This window comes from Sus scrofa, chromosome 7 (assembly GCF_054392235.1).
Source record: "Sus scrofa isolate SSC_HxYL_T2T_F1_AM1 chromosome 7, Sscrofa_HxYL_maternal_Yorkshire_Landrace_v2.0, whole genome shotgun sequence".
NCBI lineage: Eukaryota > Metazoa > Chordata > Mammalia > Artiodactyla > Suidae > Sus > Sus scrofa.
In genome coordinates this window covers 6,811,263-6,829,494 of record NC_139389.1, presented here as the reverse complement: position 1 = coordinate 6,829,494, position 18,232 = coordinate 6,811,263, and the positions used below count along the sequence as shown (strand labels likewise).

General features: G+C 40.5%; 1 protein-coding gene across 1 annotated transcript in view; it reads left to right on the top strand.

The window, feature by feature from the left end:
• LOC146401171 (uncharacterized) overlaps nt 1–18,232 on the top strand; it is a 267,755-nt gene that overhangs the window by 44,897 nt on the left and 204,626 nt on the right. The window contains exons 6-8 of the mRNA XM_084970323.1: nt 6,822–6,898; nt 10,024–10,150; nt 12,118–12,345. Of these exons, the coding sequence (XP_084826449.1) occupies nt 6,822–6,898; nt 10,024–10,150; nt 12,118–12,345 (432 nt within the window). The remainder of the gene's footprint in view (nt 1–6,821; nt 6,899–10,023; nt 10,151–12,117; nt 12,346–18,232) is intronic.

Here is an 18,232-nt window from a genome sequence, read left to right as displayed (position 1 = left end):
TCCAGGCAGAGCAAACGACTCTAAGAACCACCTCCCACATATTCCTTTAGTGGAAAGACTGAAAACGTGGCAGTCCATGGGTTAAGGCCCTGCATGGCCCCTATGAAGTAACAGTTTGGAATATTAATACGTGTGGTTACCTTTTCCGAAATTCAAAGAGAGAAAAGAATTGCTGTCTTTCCTTTCTGCTGCCGACAGCGCCCTTCGGATGAACTGCATGATTTCAACGGTGCTTGGCTGTCTTCTAATTTCATGGAGAGATTTTTATTTTTCAATTCTTTCGGATTAATTCAGTTTTATGTGGTTTCAATGTTATTTTTTGTGGCAGAATAAGATCCCAGTTGAAATGTTCTCATTGTCGTTGGTGGGAATCAACTTTTTATAGTTGGAAAAGGAAACACCTTCTAGGAAGAGCCACCCTTAGGAGGTAGAAGGTTCTGGGCCCCCAAGTTCAGACTAGCTCCCTACTACTTGGGAAGAACATTCAATTGTCCGGATCTGGGTTTCCAGAGTTGCATAATTAGGGGGCTGGACTTGGTCATCTGGAAGGTTCTTTTCAGAAGAAATCTCTACTCTGGCACTTAATTATCTCTTTGCTTACCCATAAGAATTTCATAAATGATACATTCCCACATAGGGAAATTTACCTTTTCTGCTGAGAATCTCAGCATCTAGGAAATTGGCTGGTTATCCAATAAAAGCTTACAAAAGTAGAAAGGAAAGAGCATGAGTTCAAACCAGGTTATAACATAATCAACCAGGAACTGGTGGTGACATAGGAAAGCCTGTGAGGTTAGATTATGGATTATTTATTACAGTTACTTTTCCTTGATTGAGAGAAAAGCATGTCATATTGGAAACATATTTAGGGAGGCAGTGATGGGGACAGATGATATTGGAACATAATTTTTCTGTTCTTCTTTTCCATTGAACAAAGCATTCGAGGAAAATGTTATTGACTAGCTATACACTGAGGGTTGAGCAGAAACAGGAGGAGATCTCATACTGTCACCTTCATGTCGTTTAGGCAGAGGAATTTTAAAGCTTGCCAGAGGGTTTGGACTGTCCAGGTCAGATCAGCACCCGGGGGCAGGGTAGGTAAAAGAAAATACAGGGAATTATAGAGCAGAGAGAGAAGTCAAGGGTATGTCAACAAGAGCACAGCAGCAGCTGACTGGAGATAAGGTACTTTCTTTGCTCTTTAAATTTCTCTTTACTTGATGTCCTGATGCGTTTATGAAACAAATAGTGGGATCAGGCATATTAATTACTGGCCTTGCGATTTTAGGAATGAGTGAATTTTTAAATGACATGCCTTGGCAGATGAATTGTGAATGTTAGCTCTTGGGTGGTCTGTCTCCTTGTATGAGGTTATTCTGTCTTACTCATCCTCCGTGTAGCTACCAGAGGCAGTGATAACGGAGGCAACCCAGGCTTGGTTCCTGGAGCCTGGTCTCTGTGAGGCTGCCCTTGTATTTCTAGATGGAAGAAAGATGTGGATTAACCAGGAAAGTTGAAAAGCATGTGAGAATCAGTCATAATAGCTTTAGGTAAAACAGTTAAAGACATTTAGCCTATTGTTTTTGAAACCATAAGCCAGACAAGTGGGCTCTGTGCCGTGTGATAAAAACCTAAGGAAAAAAATTTACTAAGTCACACCTAACAGACTTATCTGGGCATCCTGCTCCAGCATGTTCCACTGTGTGATCTTAGTCTGATGATGTTCTCAGCTGTAAAACCATGGGAAGGACACTCTCATCTCCGTATTCATAATGTTGTGAAAGAGAAACGTGAAAAAGTATCTGAAAGTGTTTGTGAATAATAGAAAGTGCTCCATAAAGGCTAGTGATTATTCTTGCGCTATTTTCGTTTTTAAAGGTTGGGTTCTGGATTCACCTGCCTGTCCGCTAGGCGGAGTTCTTAGACACGATGTTGAGCCGTGTGACATAGAAGAGTAAGTCAAGGGTGTGACATGTGGGTGAGAGCACTGGAGTTTGAATCGCAGTGATACTGTTTCCTACTGTGACCCTGAGCAAGTGGACGTCTCTATGACTCAGTGTTTTGTTCTCAAATGGGAACCATGACAGTCCCCACCTCAGAGGTGCAGGTGAGGTTTATATGAAAGCAGAAAATAAGAGGGGTAATTCAAGGAAACTCAACTGAGCGCCCCGGTAATGCTAAGCACATGACACAGTTGGCTCTGGGGAGTCAAACACCCCAACAGTGCTGGGTGAATGGATGTGACCTTGACAGTGATTTCTGAAAAGAGCTGTTGCTTTGGTCAATATGAATTTTGTAGAGTCAGGCACTTTTTCTTTATCTAAAACTGGTAGATTCCTAGGAAGTCCCCATTAAGATCTATTTCCTTAACACTTTGTTATTTTTCACACAGAAGATGCTGCCAAACTCTGGGCGTACTTGTTCCTCAGCCAGGAGTAGCCCAAGGGATGCGTGGTCCAGCATGATGACGTGTTCCGAGAGCACTGCAGTGGGCAGCAAAGGCTTCATTCATTCATAACTCTGTGTTCATCTTACCAGATGGAAACAAGGAAAATATGTGATAGAGTAACCAAAAAAAAAAAAAAAAGGCTGATGTATATAAAAAAGTCTTTTATATATGTATATTTATTTATATACATAAATATATATTTACAAAGAGCCCATTTCCATAGCATAACAGATAGTAACGGCAATGATGTATAATTAGACATAGGTATTTATTATTTATTAAGTGTCACGACCTACCTAAGTACCTCGTCTGTCTTAACTGACTTATTGCTCACATTCTATGATAGATAAATATGATCACTTGTGCTTTACAGACAAGGAAATAAAAGGCTCAGAGATATGAAGCAATTATCTAAGGTCACACAATTAATAAGAGCAGACTGGAATTTGAACCAAATTGACCTAGCCAGGCCTGCAGTGGGAAGCAATAGAACTCATCTCAGCTAGTTGCTAGAGAACATTACGTGCTGAGACAAAGTCATACTGAGATAAAGCAAAATAGCAGAACATCTGATAAACTCAAAATTTCTGCCAAGTGAAACTTCTGACTTTTCAGCAAAGATGAATGAGGTAGGAGAATTTGAATTATTGTTTGAAATGTTAATGCACTCAGAGTCCCAAGAGGATGGTCAACGAGGTTGAATTAATTTATTCCTGGAAAAATACAAATGTGGATGTTTCATGTTCTACGATTCTATACTCCTAGATCCAATGCGATTATTACATAATGAATCAGAACCAAAGGAATGTATTGCAGTGCATTTTCCATGTTAACTTTGTTTTAACCTTCAGTTTAGATTATTCAAATGCACATGAAAGTTAAAAGAAATGTGAAGCTTTATAGGAAAACAGGAGAGCACGCCACTAAAAGTTAACGGGTGGTCCTTCACAAATACACCCGTTGGGGAGATCCTATAGAGGCTCAATGGAAACGAATCTGACTAGTGTCCATGAGGACGCAGGTTGGATCCCTGGCCTCGCTCAGTGGGTTTAGGATCCAGGGCTGCCATAAGCTGTGGTGTAGGTTGCAGATGTGGCTTGGATCTGGCATTGCTGTGGCTGTGGCATAGGCCAGTGGCTACAGCTTGATTCCACCCCTAGCCTGGGAACCTCCATATGCTGTGGGTGTGGCCCTAAAAATACAAAAAAAAAAAAAAAAAAAAGACATACACACACACACACACACCCATTGGACGAAAACCTCTTTTAGTAACCTGGAGAAATACATCAATTAAGGAGCTTATACTATTATTATACACTAATATATGTAGCTAATTATTCATTCATATGTAACTATGTATTATATATTAATGAAAGACAAACTAAAGGTAGTTTGTTAAATATTCTTTGGTTTCCAAAATATCTAGCCAATTTTGAAAGTTTTTTTTTTTTTTTAATTAAATAAACGGTGAAAGCTTAGAATTAGGCAGATGGAATCTAGGGTGAAGTTAAAAAAGAAAAGGAAAATAAATTCAGGCCAGAGCTGTAGAGCCGAGGCATAAAGCTGCACAGAGCATGGATTTATTTTCTTGTAGGCGGATGCGCTCTTGAATAATTGCCCTACTGCAGTTAAGTCAAGCGAAAGCACAATGTTGGAGCCATCCAGGACCTTTTGAAAATATCCTCCACATCCGTAGTAATCTCTTTGCCTCGAGGTCACATTCCAATGTTATTTAGCACTTAGGGTATTGTCAAAAAGTGGGTAGGTACTGAAACTGTAAATGAATGAATCCATAAGTGTATGATTTGAGCCTGCTAGAATCCACACGCCATGCCTTTCCTTTTCTTTCAAACAGCTGGTACTTCTATCTGATTGGATTTCATAGGTCACGTGTGCTGAATCCCTGAACTCCCCGCTGGGCTACAGCCCCCCCCCCCATCATGCTAATTGGCTCCATGGTGGATCACGTATTCATGATGATCCAGCTTGGGGGGCGGAGATGGCCTCAGCTTCCTGAGCACAAAGGCTCCGGTGGAAGGCCGGTGGTCCCTTCTTGTATGTTCATCCTCCAGGACCGATAAAACTCATCTTGTAATTTGTTTTACGGATTGAAGACATGCATTGCCACTTTAAAGTAGCTTTTCAGCTTTCTTGTGGGTCATGCTCCATTCCTGGCCTTCACGTTCTCCCTTCTCCGTGAAAATGCCCTTCAACTTCTTTGAGCGTGTGTAAGGATCAGAGCTACCTCGAAACGTTTTGAGTGATTGGGAGTATCATCCTTTTTGTCATGAATACATCAGTTGGTGAAAGACTGGGTGATGGCTGATGGGAATTAGGAAGGCAGAAGCAAGAATTTTAAGAATGAGAAAAGGTGGGGCTGGGGGGAGGGAGAAGGGTGTGGGTTCTGATGGGAAGCAGGTGCATAGGCAGTTTAGAATCCTCCTGAAATAACCTCAGAAGATACTGTTTTTCTAAAAATCTTAATGAAAATAGAGATCTGTAAATATTTGGTCTTTTCAGTCCCCCCCACACCCGCCCCAGGTTATAAAAAGGAAATATATTTTAGCCTAAACACAGTGCTTTTACATCTAAAACTATTTTATTGCTGAACGATGTAAATATTAACTCTGTAAATATTAACAAATCATCTCTTACTAAGGGAGTTGAATGCCTGCCAGGGAACAGGTAGCAAAGCATGAGCTACTCCAACAGAATCTAACAGGCCTCCTTGTCTCTCTTCTCTTTTTGCTCCAGTGCATTCCAGAGTGAGTGTTTAAGGTGTAACAGAGCAGTTCACGTCCTCAGTCAAAAATCTTAAATAGTTTTTTGTAGGTGTTACCTGCTCAGGTAATTATTTTATTTTATTTTATTTATTTTATTTTTTGGCTGCACCCATGGCATATGGAAGTTCCTGGGCCAGGAGTCAAATCTGAGCAGCAGCTGTAACCTGCACCACTGCTGCAGCAATGCCAGATCCTTAACCCACTGTGCCAGGCTGGGGAATCATACTCACCCCATTGCAGATTCACAGAAGGCTTACAAAGTCTTAAGTGGAATTATATACGCAGAAAAAAAATCACCTGCTTTGTTGGAAAGGAACAGAGAAAGGACAAAAAAAAAAAAAAAAAAAAAAAAAAAGGAGGCATTTGGACTCCAAACTTCTGCTGGCAGGAGGCAGGCTGAGAAGACTGCTTGGCTGCAAACATGTGCTACCTTTCCTGAAAAACGGAAGGAAGATCCAGAAGAGGGAACCAAGAGTGCAGGGGACTGAACGGAGAGCCACGGAGAATTCCTGCCAGATCTTGAGACTTAATCAAAGAACTTCCAGCATTTCTCTGGATTTCCTTATTTATTTATTTATTTATTTATTTATTTATTTATTTTATTTTCCCACTGTACAGCAAGGGGGTCAGGTTATCCTTACATGTATACATTACAATTACATTTTTCCCCCCACCCTTTCTTCTGTTGCAACATGAGTATCTAGACATAGTTCTCAATGCTATTCAGCAGGATCTCCTTGTAAATCTATTCTAAGTTGTGTCTGATAAGCCCAAGCTCCCGATCTCTGGATTTCCTACTTACGAAGGACTCATGATTCCAGCCTCCTGTCATCCATACCTGCGTGCACCTCCCTCCCGCATTGCTCCAGACCTCATCTGTATGCCCAGCAGCGACCGCGGAAGTGATGGGCTGGGGTGTCCATCCTGGGTTTCCTCTCTCATTCCCCCATCATTCGCTTTCACTAAATAATGTTGGTATTTGCCTCATCGTAACCTTTCAGATCGTCAGCAGGAATACTTTTAATGGGGTTACTATATAGTGCAGTTTGCATGGAATAGTTCTGGGCTATGCCTGTTGTCCTGGAATAATTAAAATTTCCCCTTAACGCCCCAGACGTCCCAGATTGAATGACAAACTACATTCATCACTATTATTAACATCGCTAGCGTCCTACGCATCCAGCTATCTATCCATTTCCATTTTGTTAGACTGTGTATTTATGGAGCATGTAGGTATGCGTGCGTGAGTGTGTATGTGTGTGTTTCTGGGTGTGAGAGAGAGAGCGAATGGAGAAATAGCAAGAGACAGAGAAAGCTGTGTTGGTATCCACAAGGCATTCCTCCCCTTTTAGTGTCTTCCATCTTGTTGACTATACTTTTTTACCTTTTTGGCCAAAAAGTAACGAAGTAGAATGAGAAAACTCAGATTCCATAATGAGGTGCCTCCTAGCGGTGTAATTCCACGTTCTTATTTGGAAGCGGAACCTTTAAGAGTCAGCGTACTCTGGTCTTAGAAAAGTCAACTTTTACGTAGAGGTTTCAAGGGAATTTTGAATTCATTTTTTAAATTTCTCTTTTCTTTCCTGCAGGATGTGAAGTTTGAAGAGGAAGGACTTCGTGAACACATTCCTATGTCATGTTTAAAGACTAACAAAACATTTGAGAAGTATGTCACCTTAGTGTATGTTTATTTGTTTCGCTATGGATTAAATATAGGCCACTTATAGGGGACAGGCACCTCTTAGGTTGAGTCACCCCAAGGTTCAGGTTTGTGAGAACCATGTCTCTACTTTCTCCTGGGATTTATCTGTGCCCTTTCATTCATATATGACGGTTTGGGGATGGGCTTTATGATAGTGGTAGTACATGCTTCTCTATCTCAGATAATATCTAAATCCTGGGTCCAGTGTAGGAGCTTCTAAGATTTGGATGTGCCAGTTGATGCACATCTAGCCCAGAACAGGAGATGCAGGAGAGGTGGGTGTTGATTCAGAGGAGATTCTCAGCCTTGATGGTCTCCCTCTGGATCTTAGACATCCCCCTTTTTGACTATATGACCTTGAACAAGATGTGCAACTTTCCTCAGCATCAGCTTTTCATTAGTTAAGCAGGAGTCATAATAGCTTGGTGGATTATTTTAAGAGTTCAATGAGATCATAGATATAATGGGTTTCCAAGAGTGCCTTGAACACCCTAAGCACTAAATAAATACCAGTTAACACTGCACATCAGTGGTTGACAGCAGGAATCAATCCCCCCCCCCGCCTCCCAGGGGATATTTATCAATGACCGGAGACATTTTTTGGTTGTCATGATTGGACCTAGGGAAATGGCTATGAATAGCATCTAGGGGGCAGAGGCCAGGGACCTTGCTAAACCCTCTGTAGTGCAGAGGGCAGCCCTCACAACAAGGAATCACGTGATTGGAAACGTCAACAGCACAGAGGTTGAGAAAGTTCATTCATTCATTGCCATTTTACTTACCTTCTTACCCTCCTGGCAGTGAAAATATCATCTGGAGTTAGAGCCATCTCTCTGTGAACCCTATTTGTCTGAGAAAATAGTCCATGCAGGCAGGATTATCCTTTCAACATTCCATAAGATATTATTGAATATTCAGTATTCAATTGAATATTCAATTTTCAATAAGATATAGACTAGCTTGCCTCCCAACCTCCACCCAACATTTCTAGTGATAAGACTTTAACCCAAGAAAATGGCCAAGGGAGGGCCACACCACATTATATGTGAGAGAGTTAATTATAGGCTAACTCATAGAAGTAACCCAAATATACAACAACGTGGGGCTATTTAAATAAACTATGGTAGAAGCTTAAAATTAAATGCTAAGTCATGCTAAAAATTTTGCTTAGAAGAAAATTAATCTCATGGAAAATACCTCTAATAGGAGTTCCCTTCCATGGTGGCACAGCGGGTTAAAGATCCACTGTTGTCTTTGAGGCAGTGCGGGTTCGATCCCCAGCCTGGTGCGGCGGGTTAAGGATCCAGCATTGCTGCAGCTATGGTATAGGTCGCAGCTGCAGCTTGGATTCGATCCCTGGTCTGGGAACTTCCATATGCTGTGAGTGCAGCTGAAGAGGAAAACAAGGAAAGAAAATACCTATAATACACAAAGTGAAAAATACAGGTTACAAAATATTTATAGCGTCAGCCTCATTTTGTAAAGGGAAAAGAAGGTGTCTAGCTCCCCAGCTGGGAAGCATAGACCTCAGTATTTTACAGTGTTTATTTCTGGATTGAGGACTACTGGGTGACTTTGATGGGGAGATTTTTATAAAATTAAATTTTACGTGGTGCCCAAATATACACATATATTTACATAATTACAAAATTAATAAGTTCTGTATACAAGGAGAAAAAAAGAACACTGTGCCCCAGGTCCTTATTCAAAAGTGAGCTGGTGTCTAGTCTGGCTCCTAATCAGGGGATGACTGCTCCAAGGGGACAGAAATCACTAGACTTATCTCTAGGTACCTGGTGTTATGTTTTAACCTTTTGATGTGGATCACATTCCTTTTTAACTGAGAGAGGTATTTTTAGAAAACCTTTAATTACAAAGAACTGGAATTACAACCAAGAACCAAGGTTTTTTTTTTTTTTTTTTTTCCTCCTTAGGATGCTTATCATGAATTCAGCATCTACATCTAATTATTTAGAGTAAGTTTTTAGGATATTTCATGAGTGTTTTACATTTCTTGCCAAGGGAACAATAAAGAAACTGAGGAAAACATCTCACTGTGGTTAACATAGTATGTTTGATGTTTCCTAATGAAATCAGTTTACCTTCATAATTCTATAATAGAGCCATTACAGACAATAGATACAGTAGTTTAAAAGTAATAAAATTTACAACAAAGTGTATTTAATTTGAAATTGGATTGCCAGCAAATGGGTGTCCTAATGAACTCTTGTGTCAATGTAGCTTTAACCAAATTAAGGGGAATCATTTCTATCCCAGGAAACTAAATCAGCTGTGAGATCCAAAAAGGCCCCTCTTCTGGTGGGGGCACGGTCATTGTCACAGATGGCCCTGCTGATGGAATTAAGCTTAAGTCAGGAGAAGGGAAATATAAGATCCTTCTTAATTCAAATGAACTTGGAAAAGCAGGGGAATGCTGGCTGTTAGGACTTGTGGGAAAGAAAGGCGGAAGGAAGGGGAGGATGGAAGGAAGGAACGAAGGGGAGGAAGGAAGGGTTGGAGGGAAGAAGGGGTAGAGGGAGGGAGGAAGGAAAGAAAGAAGGAAGGAAAGAACAAGTCAATACGGAAGAACCTCAAATCAAGCCAGTAAATGTTAACAGGCGGGAAAATCCTGGGGAATATTTTGAGAGTAGAAATTGATCTTGAGCTCTGGCCATTGCGTTAAGAAAAAGTTTATGTTATATCAGCTATTCATCATTTCAATATTTCCCCCATAATTTCTCTAACAATTTATAAGCTTGAAGGGGCAGGTGTAGGAAATAAAGTGGCAACACATTTTATCAAAAATTCGATCTTCTGGTAGTTTCCGACACGAGCCATCTTTTAATCATTGAGCTCCGAGGCTCAAACAGTGAGTCCTATTTACAGGGTCTCATTTCAAAAACGACTCACCTCTCAACTTGAATCAACGACGGCATCTGTACCATGGTGTTTATCTAACTCCCAGTTATTCTGACAAAATGTTTAAGGGAACCATCCGACTGGATAGTGGCACCAAAGGCAGACCTTTTCATCACCCCCCATTGTCAATTTCTCTTCTTTTATCTCCCCTTTTCCTATACCTGCTGCAGAGCTCCAAGTCAAGCATTAATTGCAGACCTAAATCTTTGTAAAGAATGCAGCACAGCCAAGCATGGTACCCTTCCAGGAGTAACCCACGAATCAGAGGGACCAGCCTGGCCTTGGCCTCGCTGGAAGGTGAGGCTCTTAAGATTTTTTCCTCTTAAGTTCAATAGAAGATCAATTTCATCAACTCACTTTCCTGCTGTACTTTTCCTTCTGTAGAACCCTTTAGAGAAACAGTTCTAGCAGATCTTGATAACTAATTTTGAGGAGAATTTTATGCTAACACAGAATGGAGAAAACGCTCCGTCAAGAAGCCACTGAAATCCCCCAAAATGGTGTTCACGGCACCAGGCTGGGTTCTCACCAGACAATGAGGCAGACTTGCCACCATGCAAATGAGACAAGGCTTGAGATTTGATGAATCTTCTGTCTCCTTTCCCTACTCATCTGACACGTGCTCTGAGGAAGGTTGTAAATGCAAGAGAGATTGTGGTATAATTCCTCAGACTGGCATTTCTGCCCCCTAGTCACCATTCGATTATCTTCCAAATTGCTGTGTTTCAGAGAGATAAAGATTTTTTATGGCTTGCTGACTTGAAACAACCACGAGAGCCAGCAAAGAGATGGCTAAGCGGCCATGCATAGTAATTCCATTGGTAAATGACAAAAATCTTTGTTTGTGTGACATTTCCAAAATTACTACAGAAGATGAATCTAAAATACAAAATGTCACATTTGGCATGCAAACCTATCACAATATATTTCAGTATAAAATTCATAGAGGCATTTAATTTAGAATGTGTTTAAGAACGCTCTCTGCCTGCATCAGTAATCCTGCCTTGAGGTTTAAAGAGATTGTCTTATTTATTCACATGGTGTTAATTTTTAAAATATTTTTGGAAACCAAAATGCTAAGGTTAAATCTTTATTGTTAATTAAGATTTTCTAATTAAACTAAAAAATAATTGTTATTCTGTTGAGTTTTTAAGTGTGACTGGTTTGAAAAAACAAAAGAAGTGTAGCAACTTTCACTGTTGGTTTGGCTATGATTTGATTCCAGAAGCATACTGTCTATATGGAAATATATATTATCTCTCACAAAATAAAGTCTAGGCAGGATTAAAAAGTGCTTACTGTTAACTACAGATTAACTGGTGGTGCCACTAACTCCGGTAGCCAGGAGAGTCACCTGCTTCCAAAAGTGACATTAATTTTGCTTAAAGCACAAGGTAATAGGGAATTCTTTGGAGTCAAATTATTTTGAAGACTATTAGGCACTTGTGCATGTGGAAAACATGACTTGATGACGTTTGAGTTATTAATTATCGCAGTTTAAGTTTTGTGTAATCTGAAACCATAGTCCATTAAAAACCTTATCAATTTGTACCAACTTTTCAGCATTTTCTGAAAATGAATGGCCAACGTCTCTCAGCTGAAAGTAAGCAAGGAAAATTCAAATGTCCTGTAACATATTCTTGCATCCTAGTGCTTCAGGCACATGCAATTGATGCCAAGTTTTAGGTGAAAGCACAGGGACGTGCCCTCCTGCCTTTAATTTTTTGACTCTCATTTGAAACCCGTGGGGCAAGGGAACGTCTTGTTTACATCGAATACAAGTATTCGATAAGGTGAGGTGTTGTTCTGACCTTTTCAGCACATCACTCATCCATGCAGCGCATGGTCTGTGCCTGGTATTAGAGGTAAAGGGCTGTCACCTTTCAAACTTACTGCCCACGTTCACTCACCCCAGGTGTCTTAAGAGACGCGCTAAGTGGTTTTTAGAAGTGTTGGCTTCCTGTTAATTCTACCTTTTTAAAACAGATGACTGGTTTCTGATGTCACAGATCATTAGCATACCATGCTTAAAAACTGGCCAAACTTTCCCTCGCATAATCGGTAGGCTTGCCTTTTGACCCCCTAATTATATACCGTGTGTCCGCCTCTGTTATCCTGGCTAATACCTGACAATTACAGGCTGAGTAAAATAATTGTCCACTTTTTTCTCTCCCTGAGAAGCACATTGTGGCTAATTGTGTGGTTTTACCCAGTTCCTGTGTCACTGAGGAAATTCCTGAAACTCATCTTTTCTTTTGGTTGAGCAGTCTCGGTCACCCCAGCCTCTACGAATACAGGTGAAATGCATTCGGGGTCTCAAGAAGAAGGTTCCCCAGGGCTCTTATTTCCTCCAAGTGTCCCTGCTTGGTCGACCAGGAGGCCGAGTCTTGCCATGGTGCCAGATGGAACAGCCGGGAACCAGAACACAGCCAGCGAGGCACGAAGGAAACTTTTATAACGTGGGGCTGTATTTCCACGAGAGCCTTTATGTGGTAAGCTGGTCTTTGTGCACACCTAACACGTTTAGATCCCCCACTCTCCCTACCTATCTGAGTTTTTACCTCTGGACATGTAGCTTTGGGGATTTAACTCTTTGGAGTAAACAGAAAGGATTTCATTCATTTATTCAGCCAATACCCAATAAACATCCAGTAGGACTCAATTGTGGTGTCATGGAGTGTACGTGGCCACCCTCAGTCCTGTGTAAAATGGAATATACATCTTTATTTAGCAAGAGCATTACTGCGGACACTTGGTATAATTCTTCCTTTTCAGGATGTATGTTCCAAGGAGTTCCCGTCGTGGTGCAGTGGAAACGAATCCAACTAGGAGCCATGAGGTTGTGGGTTGATCCCTGGCCTCGCTCAGTGGGTTAAGGATCTGGCATTGCCGTGAGCTGTGGTGTAGGTCACAGATGCAGCTTGGATCTGGCATTGCTGTGGCTGTGGTATAGGCTGGCTGCTACAGCTCTGATTAGACCCCTAGCCTGGCAACCTCCATGTGCCACGGGTGTGGCCTTGAAAAAGACAAAAGACACACACACAAAAAAAGATGTATGTTTAAAGAGATTGGTAACGTGTATATTTTGTGTTCCATATGTGTGTTTGTGTGTAAGCAGCCAGGGACCTTGATTTTAGGTGAGAATCAAGTTTTAGGTGAGAAGAAAAGTTGGAGGGATTGTTCTGGAAATATGGACTGTATTGACCAAGCTGAAGATTCTAGAGGAGACGGTGCTTGGGAGGGAGGGCAGGAGGGAAGGGGAGGTGAGATAGAGGGTGACCTGGATCCAGGGATGAGAAGACAAGCTTTTGAGACCAAGTGACCTTTGGAACCAGAGAGGCAAAGCTTAGCTTTCTCTGGGGCATCAACACCAGACAGACCAAGACAGGGAACCCCATCCCGGAGAGAAGAGAGCGAGGGGCTGGGTGAGTCCCACAACCCTTGGCGTGGGCTGGGGCATGAGACGTGGGAATGGACTGTTAGCAGATGTAGACCCCCTGGTACATAATTAATCTGAACAAATAAAACAAAGATTGTAAGACTCAGTGTACATATCACAGGGCTGACAAGATTTGCTGAGGAACCAGGCCTCAGTTGGCTCATCTGTGAACTGGAAATAAAATCTCTGCCTCCCGGAGGCATGACAAGAAGTGACAGAGATGATTCTCGTGGAAATACATACTGCCAATACATAATGAATATTATTGTTATAATTTTTCTGTCTCTTTGATGTTGAAGCCCATAAATTCTTATCCAGTGGACTTTCATTTTAACACACATGACAAAGGTTTATATTTCAAATAACTTTCAAATTAACCTTTGCCTGAGAACAAGGCTGCGTTAACAATTTTTTCTCGAATGGGCGAGCCCCAAAGCCTCATTAGGAAGAATGGGGTACAGGTGAGGGGTGTTAGTCAGCACTGGGTGTGGAGAGCACTTTCCCCCTGGGGGAGCCAGACCTTGAGGACAAGTGACAAGAGGGTAGCAGGAGTAGTTCGGCACCTGAGCTGAGGTCTGGGTTCTCATTATTTATCTCAGAGCAATTTCAGGAATGTAGTGTAAGCTAATGTTTTTGTTAATAATTTTAAAAAAGGTGCAGAGAGTTCCCATAGTGGCTCAGTGGGTTACGAACCTGACTAGTATCCACGAGGATGCGGGTTCGAGTCCTGGCCTCGCTCAGTGGGTTAAGAATCCAGCATTGCCATGAGCTGTGGTATAGGTTGCAGACTCAGCTCGAATCTGATCTGATCTTGCTGTGGCTGTGCTATAGGCTATAGCTCCAATTTGGTCCTTAGCCTAGAAACTTCTCTATGCCACAAGGATGGTCCTAAAAAGCCAAAACAAAACAAAACAAAAAAAGCTCACACAGCCCATTAATCCCATTAATCAGAGATAACTTCTTTTAAGATTTAGGTATATAGTCTTTCATACTTTTTTTCCTATGCATTCTAAATGCAGTCGTTTGCATCTACCAAATGGATAAGCAATGAGATCCTGCTATATAGCACAGGGAACTGTGTCCAATCACTTGCGATAGAACATAATGGAGGATAAAATGAGAAACACATTCTTTTATATATGTATTTATGGCTGGGTCCTCTTGCTGTACAGCAGAAATTGACAGAATATTGTAAATCAACTACAATAAAAAATTAAAATAAATAAATAAATCAATAGTTTTTGCCTCTTCCAATCCCAAACTCCTTGTCTATCCCATTCCCTCCCTACTCCCCTTTGGCAGTTGGTGAATCTGTTTCTGTTCTGTATATATGTTCATTTGTGCCATATTTTAGATTCCACATATAAAGTAATATCTTATGGTATTTGTCCCCCTTTTTCTGACTTAGTATGAGAATCTCTAGTTTCATCGATGTTGTCCAAATGGCATTATTTATTCTTTGTATGGCTAAGTAGTACTCCATTGTGTGTGTGTGTGTGTGTGTGTGTGTGTGTGTGTGTGTGTGTGTATACACACTCTTCTTAATCCATATCTATACCACATCTTCTTAATCCATTCATCTGTCAGTGGACATTTAGGTTGTTTCCATGTCTTGGCTATTGTGAATAGCGCTGCAATGAATACAGGAGTGCACGTATCTTTTTGAATTATGGTTTTGTCGGGGTATATGCCCAGGAGTGGGGCTGGTGGATCCAATGGTAGTTATATATTTAGTCTTCTGAGGAACCACCATACTGTTTTCCATAGTGGTTGTTTGGTGCATTTAAATGAAGTACCTACAATTTTAAAGCTTAGAGCCAGGTTACAAAATACATCATTCAGAGGGCTTTGTATCTAAAGCCATCTGCAGAAATAACTGTTTTACCTCAAAAGGCAATATAAGATGATCTTCTTATGGTTATTATTGATTTAGATGCCCACCTCTGGCTTCTGCCATAGAGGTGTGGACTCTGAATGCAGAAGCCACATCTATCGCTATGTTTGCTTTGAGAATATTCCCTGTGTGCTGTCGAATGATCCGAACGGAGAGTGCTACAGATTAAATGTCAGGCGGGATTAGAGGACAAAGAAGTGCATCAAGAATATCTTCAGAGACAGGCAGCAAAACCGCTAAGAGACTGATGTTGCAAAAAAAAAAAAAAAATGTTCACAGTGTTGAAAAGTGCATCAAGTCCATAGGAAAAAGCAGAGGCTGGTCATTCCTCTGACAGGGAAATGCATTTTTCCTGCCAAACAGAACAAAACGTATCTTGGAATAGTTGAAATAACAACCCCAAATTTTCCTCCCCTGTGTCAGAAGCAAACAAACCAAAATAATTACCTCCTGCCACAGCCAAGGAAAATTTACTCTTTAACAGTCTGACAAAATGTCACAGAATTATATCCATCCCTTGGTATCACCTGGCAAAATCCTGTCTCCCCAGAGAAACCTACTAGGCTATTTTACATTCAGTGCAGATAAGAAAAGCACAAAAATTCAGGACAAAAACAAAAACAAGAAAAGCACCAAAACCTCCAGAACTTGACAGGAAAGGGAAGTCATCTGAGACTGTTTGATTTCAGAATAAAAATGCTGTGGCTCAAAGGTCTGTTCATTCCACGGGGTTCTAGCAAATTTTTCACTAACCACACTATTCTGCCTGCCAGTCACTCTGCTGGCAGTTCGTGGAAGACTGGCAGTTAAAAGAACAAGGTTGAAAGAAATGCAATTTTTCATTAATAGGAAAACACGCAAACACCCAAATGTGCTTGTATATGTAATTGACAGGGGGCATCTAAGATGCTATCATCATTACTTTTAAAGTACAAGCCTAAGATGGGAGCATTTCATTTCTACGCTTCCTCCATGAATAGGGGAGATTTGAGAGTGTAGGACATCTTCCAAGGGGGAGAGGTGATCATCCATTCCTGTGCAGACAGAAGGGACAGAGAAGGTGTTACCCACATGAAAAGGCAAATCCTGGTGACAGGAGAACCCTCAAGTCAGGGGAGGAAATGTCCGCATTATAATCTGTAATGTTACATTGTTAATGGAACGTCCAGTGAGGATACAATGTTAACAGCACCAAAGGTGGCTTGCCTTTGGCGTCCGGCAGGGCCAGGAGGTAAACACCTGAAGGTTAAGGTGGAAACTTTGCTTATAGGGTTTGAAAAGCCTCTTAAGGGAAGCAGGAGTGCATTGGTAAGCCTAAGGTTCTATCATCCCAAACATCCACCACATTGCTTCTGGTACTGCCACGTGGATTGGTCCCATGCATTTCCACACCTTAATATCCATTTCTTGTACTGTAAAATGGAAACGGTCAAATACAATGAAGTAACTGACACGTTTCAGCCTCTGTATCCTCATCTGAAGTGAGCAAAGAACAACCATCTTCTTTGAGTTACTGTAAGAATTATGTTAAATTATCATGGGCTCTAATGTAGTTGCCTCTTACTTGAAGATACTGAAGAATTCCTTGGTAGAGACATTTAGAACTTAGGTATCTCTTGACATTCATCTTGGAAATTTTTCAAATGACAGCATTGCCTCCTTTGTTGATTATATTCATTAAAAGCAATAAGGCTAGGGTCTTCGGGAAATCATATGCCCCCAAATATACCTCTTGACTTTTGATTCTGGCAGGATGATACACTAATTAAATGTTCAGATTGTCATAGTCTACCACCATGCCAGAATCAGAAATCAAAGGCATATTTTGTTTTCAGGTTATGTTCTATGAATACAGGGAAATTCTAATGAGATACAGACAAAAGGCTTTTAGAGGCATTCGCTTGTTCTTTGGAAACTTGTATATTTGAAATGTTTTATAATTTTGCCAAGGAATATGAAGTAAGTATTAAATATTAAATAAATAAAAGTATCCCTTTTCTATTCCATTTTAATAAAATATTGGATAATTAAGAGCATTTGAATAGAAAAAGAAAGAATAAATGATCATGTAATTTGTATAATTAAATTATTTTTTCTCCAACTAATTAACTCAGTAAAAACTCAAAGTTAAATCAAGAGTTGGGGCTAGAGCAGTTCTACTTTCACAAGACATGTACACCAAGTTTGGAAACCAGTTGTTCATACATGTGTAGGAATCTGTCTTGTTTATACTTAGAGAAATAAAAAGGTAGAGAAAACAGTACTGGAGGAGAACATTAAATTAGGAAAATATTATTATAAGAACTTTGGATAGGTCCTTTGGAAATTTGATGAAAGATTTTGCTTTCTCTGATTATACTTGCTTTCTAAAACATACATGTAGATAAACAAATACGGAGTTTTTAGCAGTGCATAGAAAATTGAAAGAGAAAATGTGTTACAGCACTTTTTAAAAATGTGAAGTCACATGGTGAGAATTTCAATGATTGTCACCCAAATGGGTGACAGTTAAAAATATTGTCTTGTCACCCGAAAGGATTGTCTTGGTGACAGTTAAAAATATTGTTCTTGAACTTTGGTAATGGTATCTGGCTGAAAGAACATTTTGTTTATTGTTAAATAGAATTGTAGTGCTTTGCTTACAATTCTCATTTGCACTGGTACAACTGACAACTTCAAAGAAGACATAAGTAATAGGTTAAAGAAGCAAAAACAGCAGAATTCAGGCAAAGAACATTGATTAATGAATTAAAAGATTTCTGAAGGTCGTGTGCTCCTGTTGGACTAAGCCCCAGGCACAGCTAACAGACATGACCAGGCCCTCGGTATGGAGCAGGTAACCCAGGCGGACTCCGAATTTGCTGACATCACAGGGTTATTATTTCTGGAAGAATGTCACATTCTGGAACAATTTCTATCATGATTCCATTAAGGCCATGGTTTCCTTCAATTGAGGCTTACATATTTCATTTTTCACATTACCCTACACCACAGAGAAAATAAAATCATGTCTTAGATTGAGTGTTTGTGTCACCAAAGGGGGGAA